This window comes from Pyrus communis, chromosome 3, assembly GCF_963583255.1.
Source record: "Pyrus communis chromosome 3, drPyrComm1.1, whole genome shotgun sequence".
NCBI classification, from domain to species: Eukaryota; Viridiplantae; Streptophyta; class Magnoliopsida; order Rosales; family Rosaceae; genus Pyrus; species Pyrus communis.
In genome coordinates, this window is record NC_084805.1 from 29331762 (window position 1) to 29348229 (window position 16468).

Sequence of the window (16468 nt, forward strand, 5' to 3'; positions counted from 1 at the left end):
GTCAACAGTACTGTTTATTTTAACGAAAAACTATATTTTTACATTAAAAAGTCAATTATGATACTATTCAATTTACTTATTATTTTATCCTTATCATTAAAACTTAAAATCTTCCAATCACTTTCATTAATTTTCCTTACTTTAAACTCTTATAAGTCAAACGATTCACGTCGTTACACGCGAAAAGAGTCGATTGCCAAAAAAAATATATTCGTAAGAGTTCGAAATCGGGTTGCCGGCCCATTAACTATTCTAATCCTTAATTCCAAGTGAATAATTCAAGGGATCCCAGAGAACGGTGAAATCCATTTCCAGAAGAAAAAGTGGAAAAAGGGTAGAGATCCAGGAAGAAACAGAACAAACCCAAGAAATCAGAAATGGGAGATGGTGATGGCTGTACGACCGTCGCACTGATTGATCTGAACCAGTTCCCAGATGCACAAGCGTACAAGAAACTGAGGGAAGCGTCTGAGACATGGGGTTGCTTCAGACTTGTCAACCATAAGATCCCGCTGAGTCTGATGGCAGAGATGAAGGCTGTGGTCAGATGTTTCCTTGACCTGCCCATGGAGATGAAGATGCAGAACAAAGATGTCATTGCTGGCAGTGGCTACGTGGCACCCAGCAAAGCCAACCCTCTCTATGAGGCTCTGGGTCTTTATGACTTGGGCTCATCTCAGGCTGTGCATAGCTTTTGCTCTCAGTTGGATGCTTCTTCCCACCAGAGGTTAGCTTTTGGCTCTCTTTTGCTTAGGAAAACAATTTCCGCACGCCTCTTTTCTTTCATCGCACTTTCTATACCTTGGTTCTCATTATTAAATTGTTTGATTACATACTAGCTGCCCAAATCAAGTTACAACGTTAATAATCGTTGAGATTATTTGGTCTAGTGGCACTATGTCTTCACAAAGTTTAGTGGATGTTGCAAGTTGCAACTTCAATATTCTACATTCGTCTGTAGTGTTATATATAATCATTTTATGTGTTGGACGTCTATTAATTTTTTTGTTTGAGCAATATTCTAATTAATTTGATTTAAACTGTGGAATGAGAATTCAAACTTTGGTGCGGATGGGAAGCAATCTGCTGTAGCCTATTTGGGTGTATGACGTCCATTATTCTTTTAAAGAATGGACGGGCATTGGTAATATGTTGACACCAATGACATCGACACATTATCGATTGATTGCATCTCTTTAACTTGTTTTCTAATAAATAACATATATGTACACATACATCTACGTGGTCTTTTCATAGCCGGATACGTTATTGATGAGAGTCTTGAAGTTGGTTTTCTTATTGAATGAGCAGAGAAGTGATGGAGAAGTATGCTCAAGCAGTGTATGAGCAGTGTGTGGATATAGGGCGCAAGTTGGCAGAGAGTTATGGACTGGTTGATAGTGATTTTCACAAGGGCTGGCCCTGCCAGTTTAGGATAAACAAGTACAACTACACCCCGGAATCAGTGGGCTCTTCTGGTGTACAACTACACACAGATTCAGGATTTCTAACCATTCTTCAAGACGATGAAAACGTTGGTGGTCTAGAAGTGATGGACAAGTCTGGTGCTTTTGTAGCAGTTGATCCTTGCCCAGGCACTCTCCTTATCAATTTTGGGGATGTTGCTCAGGTATATATATATATATATATACATATATATGCACAAAAAGATTGTCTTGTTAATTTTTCGCTAATTTGCACTATAATAAGGCAATCTAATCTTCTTGTTGATATTTTCATATCAAGGCATGGAGCAATGGGAGGTTGTGCAATGTGAAGCATAGAGTACAATGCAGGGAGGCAACTACTCGAGTTTCGATCGCTACATTTCTCTTGGGACCCAAGGAAGAAGCAGTTGAAGCTCTTCCAGAATTTGTGGATTCAGAGCACCCTCAACTCTATGTCCCTTTTACTTATGAAGATTATAGAAAGATCAGACTATCCACAAAAATGAGAGCTGGTGAAGCCCTTGAACTCCTACGCACCCCATCCTGATTGCTGATATGAGGCAAATTGCTCAGCTTGTTAAATTTCATTTCCTATTGTTGGTGTGATATGAAATGTAATATTCATTTACTGTCATTAGACTTATGCTTTGCTTTGCTGATAACAGGCCACTTCAGTGGCTCTAACTCTGCTATGTGGGTAAATTAGGCTGTAAATTAAGCCTAGTTGTGTTGTATTTGGAGTATCAAATGTGTGTTGGTGTAAGTGTTGATACAACTGCCACCTTGAAATAAAAAAAGAATAGGTCTTGGCAGCAAGACTCGACCGGCCACTGCTTCATTGGTTCTACTGATCGCCGGTCCGTCCATGATACTTGCCTCTCGTGCTTGTTCTTTGACAGGACTACTCCTAATTGTTGTAAGTTTTGATTGACCCAAAATCCAAGATCTTAATATATATCTGGAAGAGATGATGGATTTCATTTTTGGAGTCTCTGACATGCCCAACAATTCTTAGGAGTTGTCTTAAAAACATGCCCAATAATTATCCCCTTATCTACATAATTCTTTGAGCAGATGGAGTTGTTGACAGTATGTCTTGCTAAACCTTATTGTATGAGAAACAGAGTGCTTTCCATTAGAGACTTTGTTTCTCGCATCCCGGCCCGGGGGACCACTTCATGGGCCCACTCTACCACCGTAGCACGATATTGTCCGCTTTGGGCCCCGACCACGCCCTCACGGTTTTGTTTCTGGGAACTCACACGAGAACTTCCCAATGGGTCATCCATCCTGGGAGTGCTTTCGTGCGCTACTCGCTTAACTTCGGAGTTCCCATGGAACCCGAAGCCGGTGAGCTCCCAAAAGGCCTCGTGCTAGGTAGGGATGAGAATATACATTTAAGGATCACTCCCTTGGGCGATGTGGGATGTTACAATCCACCCCCCTTAGGGGCCCGACGTCCTCGTCGACACACATGCAACCAGGGTTAGGCTCTGATACCAAATTGTCACATCCGGGCTCGGGGGGACCACTTCCCGGCCCCGCTCCACCATCGTAGCACGATATTGTCCGCTTTGGGTCCCGACCACGCCCTCACAGTTTTGTTTCTGGGAACTCACACGAGAACTTCCCAATGGATCACCCATCCTGGGAGTGCTCTCGTGCGCTACTCGCTTAACTTCGGAGTTCCCATGGAACCCGAAGCCAATGAGCTCCCAAAAGGCCTCATGCTAGGTAGGGATGAAAATATACATTTAAGGATCACTTCCTAAGCGATGTGGTACATTGTTAACCAACCAAGAAACTTGCTAGTTATGTCATTCAATTTTCGACAGTGACAGACTCGGTTCTGTTTTTGGCAAAACCTCCTCTTGCTTTAGCATCCCAATAACTAAGTTATCCACTTCAATTGATTACTGCGCTTGGTTTCGGTTTTCCTTGTTTGAGACTCTATTTTTGTGCTTTTAGTTTCTTTTTCAATTGCAAGGGGCAGCTCAAATGGACGATAAACATATATATTCCTACAATCAAGATTTTGTGTTCAAATATCTCTATTGTTGCTATTCTTAGAATCCTCCCTTCGGCAATATCGCTTGTATAAAGAAAAAAAGTAAATTAATAAACAAAAGTCTTGTTTCACAAAGAGTCTGTAGTTCAAGTAGTTAAGAATGTTTATTCTTGCACTCGAGGTCCCTTGTTCAATCCCCATCGTCCAATATCGTTTAATAAAAAAACATTGTTCAATTATTTCGTTACCTGCCTACTCTACTCATCTCAATGAAACCAATCTGCAGAAAATCAGCATACATGCGTAAGTGGCATGTGACTCCTCAAGACGTTAATGGATATAACTCTCTCTTACTAAAACAAATAGCCCTCTTAGATCATCTTCAATGGTTGGGCTAAAAGCCAAAGTTTTTAGCCCGAAAAATTTAGCTTTTAGCCTAGAAACAATTTTCCTGCTCCAATCGTTCTAACATAAAATTTTAGCCCAGGATTATTAAAAAATGCACTTAGGCTATTTTTTTTTGTTAGATTAATTTTTTAAAAAAAATAAATAAATATGTAGACTATCGTAAATTAATTTTATGAACATTTTAATATAAAAAAATTTAAATTCCGATAAATATTGGGTGAAGTTCACTCCGATTTCTGGGCTAAATTTTGGGGGGAATTTGGAATTGGTTTAGGATTTAGCATTTAGCCCAAAATTTCCCCTTGGGTTGGAGTGGGTTTGGGGGAAAATTTTGGGAGGTAATTTGACTTTTAGCCCACCATTAAAGTTAGTCTTAGAGAATTAGGCTAATCGAAAAAATAGTTGGATACAATTAAATAACTTTCTTTCTTTATGATTTAGAACATCAGTGGAGTAGACACGTCTTGCTAGTCTTTCAAACCTCGGTTTCTTCGACTGAAATCTCTGTCCTTCCTCTCACTTTCTCAGAACAGAATCGGAACTCACAAGCTTGGAAAAATTAGACCTCCCAAGAAATCAGGCGGAATCTCATTTATACCACCAAGTCTTTCATTTCTTATCTTTACCACCGGCCAAGACCAAAATCCGTTTTTCACATGGTACTAGGTTAGCAACAGTAGTCAGTAAATCGGTAAGCCATAATGTTTATTCTCGACAAATCTTTTATTTACTAACACACAAAAAAATGAACAAAATAAGTCGGTCCTATGTAGTAAAATATGTACGTCTCAACAAAGTATCATTACCAATGACAGAACCTTTATCTGATACGTGGACAATTAGGCATCAGTCTACCCATTTATATCCCTCTCATCCTCATTCCCAAAAGCATTGTAGGAAAGCATCCTCTAAAAGCAAAACTAAGAAGAAGCATAACAAAGATATATAAATAACATCATGTAATAGAAATCACTAGAAGAATTGATGCCCGCGCGTTGCGGTTGGCTAAAAAAATTGTCTTGCGATTCAAATCATATCTTAAAGAAGAGTGGTAATTTTTTTTTTTGGTTATTTGGAGAACAACATCACATCAAAGCAAGTGACATTTAATACAAATAATAGAACAAAATTAAATATTTTAACAGAAAGTGATCACAATACAATGTGATTGCATAGGAAACACAAGTAGCATGCGGTTTAATAAGCTTGTTTGAACTCACTGACGATAACTTTGTTTACACATATTTAGAACGACGCTATCTGCACATTTTAGTTTTAATTGATTTTTATAGAGATGATCACTACATAGAAATTCATAATATGAACTATTTTGGAACACAAAATTTTATAAATCAGTCACTAAATGAATTAAAGAGGAACTCCTCCTCAATTTTGAACAGTATAATACAAGATTGTAACAAGATTGCAATACGTACAAGCTTGTGTAGAATTCTAGTCAATATGGAGAGACAGAGCCAACAGAGCAACCCACAAGCTAAAGTCACATATAAAATGAAAAATGTGCAGCACCTGAAGACGATGACGGCGACGGCCACGACGGGACAATGACAATAACCATTTTATGGGTATTAAACTAATTAAACTTTTGAAAAGAAAAAAAAAGTTATGCCCCCAACTTCCCGGCAGGAAGTGAAAGTGTCAAACCATCTGGTCAAAACTCAAAAGCAAAGTGAACAGACATTCCGAGTCCTTAAATCCGGAAAAGGATCCTGGCCGGATTTTTTTTTCTAGAGATTTTGTAATCGTAATCATTCATTGTATATTATATGATCAATTTTCGTTAGGTACTATTTATATTTAATTTTAAATTTTAAATAATTTATTATCGTACGATGTACGATGAATGACCGCAATTATGGGATTCCCAGAAAAAGGATCCAGCGAAATCATTTTCCCTTAAATCCAACTACCCATCAATAAAATACAATTCTTTTTTTAGTTGTCGACCAAAATATAATTCTAAACATTAAATTAAGAGTGGTTTTATTCACACATCATTTTTTCATCTTACATACTTTTTTTATTTTTTAGCCTTCAAATTAATGAATTGAAAAAGATTAAAATACATAAATAAACAAGAGATGTGTAAAAAATAAAAAACGGGTGTAAAGATAGCATCACCCTAAACTAAAACATCTGCCCAAAAGTATTATGGATTTTTTCTCAGGAAACAATCCTCTTTTCACAAAGGAACCCAAATAAACTGAGTCATCTGAGCAAATGATATGTACCGTTGAAATTTAATTTAATGACCACAAGCAGGGCTCCCTATACAAGTTATAATAATTATAGTCGTTGGATCAAATTTCAACAGTATTGATTATTTGATCCTTATGCTCAATTTATTCCATTCTTCTGCCTGTAGCACAAAGTCCGAGCAAGGCTGCAACGTGTAATGACTGTTTTGGTCCCAACTGAGATGGCATGATTGATTTGGGGTTTCCAAACCTCCGTCTTTTCGTTACAAGCTTTCGGTAATAACTAAGTTTCAGGTGAACTACCAAATTTAGCTTGGCAGACAACGAGGGCTGGTATCGCAAAAGGCTGCAACTCAAACATTCCACAAACAATCTAGCTGCTATACAGTACAAGTTTCTATCCAGCATGCCACAAGAAATTTAACTCCGACTCAACAGTCTGAACAGCAATATATGTAACTACTGAGATTGGCCAACCGAAACTTTTTTAAGAGTTGGATCCTAGTGTCAACAACTTCTAACATACCAGACTAAAATATCAAGCCTCGCAAGATTGGGGACATTGGACCTCTCTCCAGAAATCTATCAGTCCTGCAGCATCCTAGTTTCGCTATCAAGTCGTCATTTCTTGTCATCATTTACTGTTGCATACAATAATCTGGCCAGCTGTTGAATATTAAAATGCTACCTAATCATCCCGTCATGTTTTCTTTTGAAATTGAAGTTCCGAAAGCTTGAAATACCGCTACCACAGACCAAGACTAAAATCATTTTTCACCTGCAGTCTTCTTGGCTCTAGATTAGCAATAGTAATCACTACATTGTTGCAAGTGCAATATAGTCAAAAGAAACGGCCGTGCATATATAATAATATGATTTGTTTGCAATTTCTACAAATGCACCTTCCAGCACGCTAATTCTGTGTTCCGCTGCTGTTTCTACATCATTTTGCCTATAAAAAGCAGTATAGACCTTTGAGCGATCTAATATACTTGTATGCCACTTTCAACAAGAACCATGGCACTGCAGCCTAAGCATCTAACTAGATCATATGTCCTCCTCCTTTTCATCTTGTTTATCACAAGCTTTATTTCTACAACCCATGCTGCATGCAGCAAAATGGACCAACACTCTCTTTTTTCTTCGTTTGACATCGCTTCTTCTAGTTTAAACTGGACTTCCCAAGATTGTTGTCGATGGGAGGGCATCACTTGTGATCCGGCTGGTAGGGTCACCCGTCTGTTGTTGCCCTCCAAACGCCTCAAAGGTGTCATTTCTCCCTTTCTTGGAAATCTCACGCATCTCTCCCACCTCAATCTTTCCCATAATATACTTTATGGCCACCTGGAAGCTGGATTCTTTTTGTCCTTGAGTCGCCTTCAGATCCTTGATTTGAGCTACAACCTTCTCTCTGGAGAACTACCGCTATCTCCACCACCAATTTATATCCGAATAGTGGATTTGTCCAGCAATCAATTCAACGGAACAATTCCACCTTCGTTCCTCCAGCGTGCCTGGAATTTGAGCAATTTAAATGTCAGCAACAATCTCCTCAAGGGCCAAATACCATCTTTCAACTGTTCTTATTCTCCTTTTCTTAGAAGCTTGGATTTCTCCCACAATGATTTCAGTGGCATAATTCCCCTTGGACTTGGTAACTGTTCAAAATTGGAGCTCTTTCGTGCTGGCTTCAATAACCTTTTGGGGACACTTCCAAGTGACATTCACAAGGCTCGAGCACTAGAAGAAGTTTCGTTGCCTTCCAATAAGCTTTCCGGGGCCATTGGTGAGAACATTGCCAATCTTACCAACCTCGCAATCTTGGATCTCTACTCTAATCAGTTGAGTGGCACACTTCCTCTTCATATTGGGAAGCTCTCCAGATTGAAGCTCATAATCCTCCATTTCAACAATCTAGAGAGTTTTCTGCCTCCGTCTTTGATGAATTGCTCAAGCCTTACAGAACTGAATCTAGGATTCAACCAATTGGAAGGAGATCTCTCCGTGCTTAATTTCTCCAAACTTACTCAACTTATTAAACTTGACCTAATGAGTAATCACTTCACGGGTCCCTTGCCAACAAGTGTTTACCCATGCAAGTCCTTGATAGCACTCCGACTTAGCTCAAATGATCTAGAGGGACAAATACAGCATGAAATTCTTTCTTTAAAATCCTTGTCATTCCTTTCGCTTTCTTTTAACAGATTGACCAATGTCACAGGAGCAATGAAGATATTGAAGGATTGCGAAAGTTTAAGGGCACTCCTTTTTACAAATAGTTTTCTAGGTGAAGAAATGCCAGATGGTGATCTCATGGTTGATTCATCTGGGTTCCAAAATCTCTCCTATGTCAGTCTCTCAAGGTGCCAATTGACAGGAAAAGTACCTGTGTGGCTGTCGAAGCTCAAGAAATTGGAGGTGTTTGATCTGTCTTCTAACAGACTCACTGGACCAATACCTGGTTGGTTGGGGACTCTTCCAAGTCTTTACTTTATAAACTTGGATGATAACTTCATTTCAGGTGAATTTCCAAAGGAGCTTTGCAGACTACAAGCGCTCAGATCGAAAAAGGCTGCAGCTCAAACAGATCGCGGCGATTTTGAGTTGCCCATCTACTACCGAAGCGTTAATGTGTCTGCATCTATGTTACAGTACAAATATTTGTCCAACATGCCGCCAACAATCAGCCTCAGGAACAACAGTCTAAGTGGCAATATACCCCGCGATATTGGGCAATTGCAACTTCTCCACCGACTGGATATTGGTTTCAACAAATTCTCTGGCAACATTCCACACCAAATCTCAAACCTCCGAAACTTGGAGAAATTAGACCTCTCAGGAAACCATCTTTTTGGTGAAATCCCAGCATCACTATCAAATCTTAATTTCTTGTCTTCATTTAGTGTTGCCTACAATAACCTCCAAGGCCAAATACCGTTAGGCACTCAGCTCCAAGGCTTCAATGCTACTGCCTTTGAGGGTAACCCGGGACTTTGCGGTTCCCCACTTCCAAATAAGTGCCCGAAGAAGAGTCCAGGTGATAGTGATACGACTAAGGACCGGGAAGATGCACACGACTCTGGGAATGGAATTCCATGGCTTCAAATTTCAGTATCTCTTGGTTTCATTGTAGGGTTTTGGGGAGTTTGTGGCCCTTTAGCCTTGAGCAGATCATGGCGATATGCATATTTCGAGTTTTTCTCCAATGTTGTAGATCGTTTTGTGTGTTAATCAAGTGTACTTTTCTTTGAGAAATAAAAGACTTATTTACTAATCACATTACTGTTATTATGCTGCATTGTAACAATCTAAGATATATAAGAGCGTTTGATAACCATTTTGTTTTCAACTTTCAATTTTTGTTTTTACTTTTCCGAAAACTGAAATTTTGTTTGGCAACTTAAAACGAAAAACTGAAAACAACTTCCTTGAGTTTTCAAAATTTGACCTTGAGTGTTTACTTTTTGGCTTTCAGTTCCAAACAAGATTTCACTTTTAAAGGCAAGTTATTTAATTTCTTAAGTCATAGTCCTTTTGTTTCTTATTTATCTTTGTTCTTCTTCTTCTTGGTTTTACACCTTTACTTTAATTGGATTTCGATCCGAATCCAATGTATTACTAGGATATAGATTTGACACTTGAATCCGACAGTTCGTTAATGATTCAAATCTGGTGTCTTTTATAGCAAATATTATCTGATAATAATCGGATTCGGTAACCCGATAGTCCGTTTTCATTCCGACGTAATACCATGTTTTAATCATTTTGCGATTAGCTAGGGTTTTGTGGGAGTTTTCCACCACTCACGAAGCTCAATTCTTTAGGTTCATGGGCATTTGCTGTTGGGTGATTTGAAAGGAGCGATGCAACGTTATATATGTTTGGAGAGAGTATTGTCCTCGTCCTACTGCGAGATCAAATCTTTTGCACCCAAAATGAGTTTATAAACAAGTGTCAATCAATAATTGAGGCCACAACCATTTTGAATGCAGACGATTAGAGAGAGAGAGAGAGAGATCACCAAAATACAAGGGCAGGCCGCAGGCATATCCAAATATGAACTTATAAGCAAAAGTATGTCTACTTTGTGCCTTGTAATTATAGAAATCAAGCATATGATCCAGGCAGACACCCTAACTCCACCAAAAGGAGAATACCGTACCATGCAATCGATCCGCATCCACCTCTTCTAATTTTATTGGCACCTCCACCAAGGAGCTCCAGCCTCAAAAGTGCACTTCCCATCATCCCATGATATCTGACATGCTTGAAGACCGATAGCAACACCAGGTTCCTTCCCATGCTGTGCACTCCACTCTTCAATCGCTACTTCTTTATCAGTTACATGAGTATAATGCTTCTTATATTTGCCAAACGGGTTCCGCCCAGGACTTGCCATTTCTCCAACTGCAGCTGGCATGTACATGGAATCGCCAACTATTGGTGCACCAAGCGCAGCCAGTTGTGCTCGAACCTGCATCATCAAAGTAGTTATTTCCAAAGAAATTATCATTATCTGACCTTACTTGCAACACAAACTATTAAAAGAATTGTCGATATTCTTTTAACTCCTAGTTCCTTAGAATCCAATGACATAACCAACGGAAACAGAATACAGTAACCATGTAAGATTCAAGTGATACATTCCTTGTGCCAAAGAATGAGAAGTCAGAGTTTTTAGATATTTAGTTATAACTCATCTTCCCAAAATCTTGAATTCTAAACTACAGAAAATCTTATTCCTTTTGAAATATTATATGCTTGAAGCAGCAGGACGTCTCCTTTTATTTGAGCCAATTTAAAGCCAATATTAATAAGACCAGATCTCGGTGATCTCAGAAAGAAAAAAAACAAATTGAGAAAATGATCACCATCTCGCTCCAAATCAGAGTCTGAAAAGAAAATGAAACTAATTGAATTCATGTATCAGTATAGATTTTTGCTCCTAACCTGATGAGTCCGCCCTGTCAGAAGGTTGATTTTACACTCATACGCATATTCTTTTGAAGGCCACCCACAGTCTTCAACACAATATTTCTGTTCAACAACAGAACTTGGCCAGGGAACCTCCTTGCATTCCATGACTTCAAGTTGACACAAACTCCACCGTTCCATGAAATCTGCGTTGCCAATAATTGTCTAGCTTCATACGGAAGGAGTTTACTACTAAGTGTAAAAATTTCACAAAGTATATTTCTATTCACGAAGTTTGTTTCTTCAACAGTGGTTGTGAAGATGTTACATCAAGTTAAAGAAAGCTTTCTATGGGTGGGCTTCAATTAATTAAAACTTTAAATTGGCTTTTAAAACATTTAAAAAAACCGAAAGAACAAGACATAATCCTGAAATTGCTTCAAACAACGGTCATGTCCTGTCTATTTGAATCATCCCACCAAATGCCTGTCGTGAGAAATAATGGTTTTTAGTTCTACACACAAGCAGCACACACTGAAGGTGTCATTTCAGCTCCAAATAGGAAAACAGAACGGAAAGATATTGGCAAAACAATGTGGTGAGGATGTAAATCCCTTCAAAGTGCAACTCCTCAAACACCAAACTAGTTTCCATGCAGTGCTTGACATAGACTATTACCTTCTGAAATAAGTCTTGGAGCCATGTTAATTGGACGCATGTAGTGAGTAATTGTTCCAATTGGCACAGGGGCAGCGGCAAGAGCAAGATAATGCTTCTTCACCTTTTTCTCCTGGGTGAAAGAAAAGACAAATAAACTTAATGACCTAAAGAAAACAAACTCCATGTTGGAGGGAAGTAATAATGAACCCCTCAGCTTCTGAGTTATCACACTGTGCCCTCCCCCTCCCAGTAATTATGGCTATCAAAATTATGTATGCCAAAGCAAGAAATTGCAAAACTTACTCTGATTTTTCCGTGAAAAACTGAGCAATACTCCTTGGTTCTAGCTAAGACAACACTGCAAGTGAGTGAGGAGCATTACCCTCTCTGTCTCGAGTCTCAACAACAAGAAAAACAACAAACTGGTATAATAGAACATACCATCCTTCTGTACAATTATCAATCTGATGTGTAGTCATCAGGGGCGTTGTTAGTCCCAAGGCACGAGTGGCAAAGGTTGCACAACTTTCTTCGATGTTGTCTGTAGTTCCTCCTACCTGGACAAAAATTGTTATCAAATCATAGTTGATGTAAGCAACTAATTAACTACTCAAAAAAACATTTGATAGTGCCAGATAACAGATATCGAAATGTGTCTGTAATGATACGTACTGTTGTACCAGCAGGTTTGTCCAAAACCACGAATTCATTAGTTACAGCTACAATTCTTGATTTCCAGTCAATTTCATAGCACCTGATCAAAATTTGATGTGAACAAGAATAACACTAGTAAAAATTATCATAAGGACGCATAAAACATTGTGTTTTACCTAGGAAAACGCTTCGGGTGTACATGAACACGTAAGTAGGTTCCAGTTTCAACGAATTGGTCTGGATGTGTTATGCGGAAAGTCTTCTGTGCTTCTCTTACAGTTTTTCCTTTGATGGAAGCTCTGTCTTTTAGTACTGATGGTGCTGTAACTTCTTTAAATACCCTCATCTGCTCTGGGGTTGCAGTTGGAGGGGGCCGTGGACAGACAAGGGCATAATATACAGCTCCAAAATGGATGAGATCTGCAACAAACCTTCAAAGAATGAAATTTTTTTTCTATTTATCAACTCAAACTTGATAATGACGGAAATCATATGCCATACATCAACAAAAAAACAATGACAAGACAAAAGGAGCAGCACTCACTGAAGAGGAAGATCCAGAACTTTGCAGATATATTCTAGAACAGGCCCCCCTTCTGAAACAACCAAGTGCTCAATTCTTGGTGGTCCATTGTCTGAGGGACATGGAAGCAACCGAGTATATTCAGGGTAGCTGAAAGAAGATATGATATCAAAGTCAGCAAACCATAGAACACGAAATGGCAGAAACTCTATGTAACATTTTGTTGTTGGCGACAACTATATCGACACATTATCCATCACAATGATCAAAATTATAAAACTCTAAAACGATAGAGATTCAAATTTTCATTTCCAGATTCTTTTGCTCTGCTCATTTTCTCAGTAACCAAACAAAGTGCTTCCGAATTCGACCAGTTTAATCCAAGCCTCAATTTCAACAAAGAGATACTAACAATTAAAAGCCAAAATCTCAGAGCTTCCATTTCCATTACAAAGAAAGAATTTGGTATTCTAAAACAATAAAGATTCAAAATTTCCGTTCCGCATTCTTAATTTCTGATCATTTTCTCGGTTACCAAACAAACTGCTTCCAAGTTCGACCTTCATTCGAACTCTCACTTTCAGCAAATAAATATCAACAATTAAGCCAAAATCCCAGAAACCCAAAAACAAAAACAAACAAAAAAGCATCAAAGTCGGAAAATTTAAGGTACCCATTTGCAGAAGAAACGGCAGTTGGGTGCGAAACATCTTGTTTCAGGGACTGACGTGCAGATTTTCGTTTATTCGAACTCCGAGAAAACCATGCCACCTTAACGTGCCTGTAGCTGTTGGAGTGTTCACTGAGAGCAACGTGGTTGAGTGCTAACGTGCGCACAAGGGCCGCCGGCGCACTGAAACTCCGGCAGCCGTTGGCCAACATTGAGGAGAAGCTCACCGGCCCCATCTTCTTTCTCCGGTGGCTGAAGCGGGATGGTACAAGCTGCTATTTGAGTTGATTTTTGAGGTGAGGTTTAACTGAGATTTTGATTTCTTAAAGACGGGTTGTGGGTCGGGTTTTTACGGAGTAATGGACCGCCTCCAAAAGCATTATCCAAGCTCGATCGAGTCCACTAGTGATTGGGCCTCTGTTACCCAATTACCCTTGAGTTGGGCCCGATGAAGTTCTTAGGCTTTTTTTTTTGGGAATTTTAATTAAAAGCTTTCGACTGTTCATTTTAACAAAAAATTATATTTTTACATTAAAAGTCAATCATAGTACTATTCACTTTACCCTTTATTTTTCCCTTATCATTAAAACTCAAAGTTTTGAAGCCATTTTCATTAGTTTTCCTTTTTTTTTCTTTACCCTCTAGGAGGTCGTTTATAAGTATATTTAAAATAACTGAAAGCGCCATTAATGAAAATATCTTTGGGGTCTAAAAGTATTTGAAGTGTTTCCAGCAAGAAACACCATTAAATCTTTCAAAAGCTTTTCCAAGATTCACTTGCAGTTTAACTACTGATTGGTTCTAAAAATATTTTCACTAAAAACGCTTTTAACTATTTTAAAAATACTTCCAAATGAGCTATAGGTTGAGAAGTTCTTGTGTGCAGACAACTATATACACTAAAATAATAAGAATAATCTTAGGGAGTCCAAATTTTAAAACCAAATGATGTGTCATCAATAAAAACCAAACACGTTAATCGACACTTAGTTAATAATCTAATAATCTACAATCACATTATTTTATTAGTAAATTTAGTTGAAAAAAATTGATCTTTCTAACATTATCCAAATCCGGACCAATGAAAAGTTACCGAAGCAAAAAACATTATGGACTTTTGTCTTCTTTCTACCGTCAGGTTGTTTGACTTGATCCACATTCTTACAACTGACCACAAAGTTATCACAAGAATTACGAAAGAAGTATGGTAACTTTCGAGTTTGGTTTGTCTTTACTTCCAACAATTCCATGTCGATACTTGATACTACATTTTCCCCCGACGCAGGTTATTGAAGATTTTGCTTCTGAGAATGTTGTGCATCTGGAGCTAAGAACAACTCCGAAGGTGGTTTTCTAAAATTAGCCGACTGCGTGAATTATTCATACTGAAATGACATGTATTACACATTTCATTGATACGATAGTGATGTGTTTCATTCTAAGTAGAATAATGTGTCGATAGGAATGAGCAAGCGCTCTTACTTGGAAGCAGTACTGGAGGGTATAAGGGCTGTCACTGCAGTTGATGTCGCTTTTAGGCCTCACAGTTCTGACGTTGGCAGTCAGAAGAATTCTTCACTTACAAACCATACATGTAGCGGAAGTGCAAGAAAAAATATTTATGTTAGGCTTCTTTTGAGCATTGACCGCCGGGAAACCAGAGGCTGCAATGGAAACTGTATGTGATGAAACGTACTATGAAGAAATGTGTCTGTAATGATACATACTGTTGTACCAGCAGGTTTGTCCGAAACCACGAATTCATCAGTTACAGCTACAATTCTTGATTTCCAGTCAATTTCATAGCACCTGATCAAAATTTTGATGTGAACAAGAATAACACTAGTATAAATTATAACAAGGACCTGTAAAACAATGCAGGGAGGCAACCATCCGAGTTTCGATGGCTACATTTCTCTTGGGACCCAAGGAAGAATCCGTTGAAGCTCTTCCAGAATTTGTGGTTTCAGAGCACCCTCGACTCTATGTCCCTTTTACTTATGAAGATTATAGAAAGCTCAGACTACGCACAAAAATGAGAGCTGGTGAAGCCCTTGAACTAGTACGCACCCCATCCGAACAAGAAACTAGCTAGTTATGTCATTCCAGACTCCATTCTGTTTTTGGCAAAACCTCCTCTTGCTTCGACATCACAATAACAAAATTATTAAAAACTAAAAAAAAAATCATTTAATATTTTTTAAATATTAAAATAATAATAAAAAGTTATAAATAAATAAAAATAAAAATAAACCAAAACTTAGTTCGTCCCCTCCCCCTGGTTCAAACCTTTGGCACGCCAAATCTGAAGGTTGAGAACCTAGGCACAGAGAAAATGGGAAGAATGGGTGTAGAGGGAAGAAGATGGGTGCTGAGGGGGGGGGGGGACGGGCGAACTGGGTTTGTTTTTTTTTTTTTTTCCTTCTCTCTCTTCTTCTTTTTCTTCTTCTGCAGGTTTTTTTTGTTGGGGGGGGGGGGGGGAAGGGGGTTGGAACTGGATTTTTTTTTTTTTGGGTTACAGGTAATGAGTGCTTTTTTTTTTGGGTTACAAGTAATGAGTGCGAGGGTGAGTGCACCCCTGGGGGGGGGGTGTGGGTGCGGGTTTAGGGAAGACGGCAAGGGGGAAGCAAGGAAGGGGTTTGGGGAAAATCGCGAGTTTGGGGGAGGGAGATTATTGGAAGAAAACATGGGTGTATGGTGACCTTTACTTTTCCATGTTTTCCTCACCTTTACTTTTCCATGTTTTATGCTCCATGTTTTCTGCTTGTCCTCTTTTTCTTTCGGCTTCTGTTTTTCTTTTCCTTTCTTCCAAAGCTCATTTATATGAGCTTCCCTTGTACATTGTTTTTACACAATACAAAATATAGACATTCAAATTTCAATATGGTATCAGAGCAGTGACCCTAACCGGCCTGTCTCTGTGATGTTCTCTTGAGAGATTTGTGAGCTTCTTGTCCTTCAATC

General features: G+C 38.7%; 3 protein-coding genes across 3 annotated transcripts; 2 read left to right on the forward strand and 1 right to left on the reverse strand.

Moving 5' to 3' along the window:
• The first annotated feature begins 242 nt into the window (after positions 1–242).
• LOC137729432 (2-oxoglutarate-dependent dioxygenase DAO-like) lies at positions 243–2196 on the forward strand. The gene is made up of 3 exons (XM_068468378.1): positions 243–727; positions 1312–1630; positions 1747–2196. Exons 1-3 carry the CDS (start codon positions 378–380, stop codon positions 1993–1995), a joined length of 918 nt encoding a protein of 305 aa, XP_068324479.1. The 5' UTR covers positions 243–377; the 3' UTR covers positions 1996–2196.
• Positions 2197–3081: 885 nt separating this feature from the next.
• LOC137728605 (receptor-like protein 3) lies at positions 3082–9314 on the forward strand. The gene is made up of 2 exons (XM_068467340.1): positions 3082–3092; positions 7127–9314. The coding sequence occupies exons 1-2, from the start codon at positions 3082–3084 to the stop codon at positions 9312–9314; spliced, it is 2199 nt and encodes a 732-aa protein (XP_068323441.1).
• Positions 9315–9998: 684 nt separating this feature from the next.
• On the reverse strand, positions 9999–13770 carry LOC137730040 (RNA pseudouridine synthase 6, chloroplastic-like). The gene is made up of 9 exons (XM_068469109.1): positions 13508–13770; positions 12856–12984; positions 12488–12742; positions 12330–12411; positions 12099–12214; positions 11961–12015; positions 11676–11787; positions 11034–11203; positions 9999–10557 (listed from the first exon to the last, which is right to left on the reverse strand). The coding sequence occupies exons 1-9, from the start codon at positions 13738–13740 to the stop codon at positions 10279–10281; spliced, it is 1431 nt and encodes a 476-aa protein (XP_068325210.1). The 5' UTR covers positions 13741–13770; the 3' UTR covers positions 9999–10278.
• Between the last annotated feature and the right edge of the window lie 2698 nt (positions 13771–16468).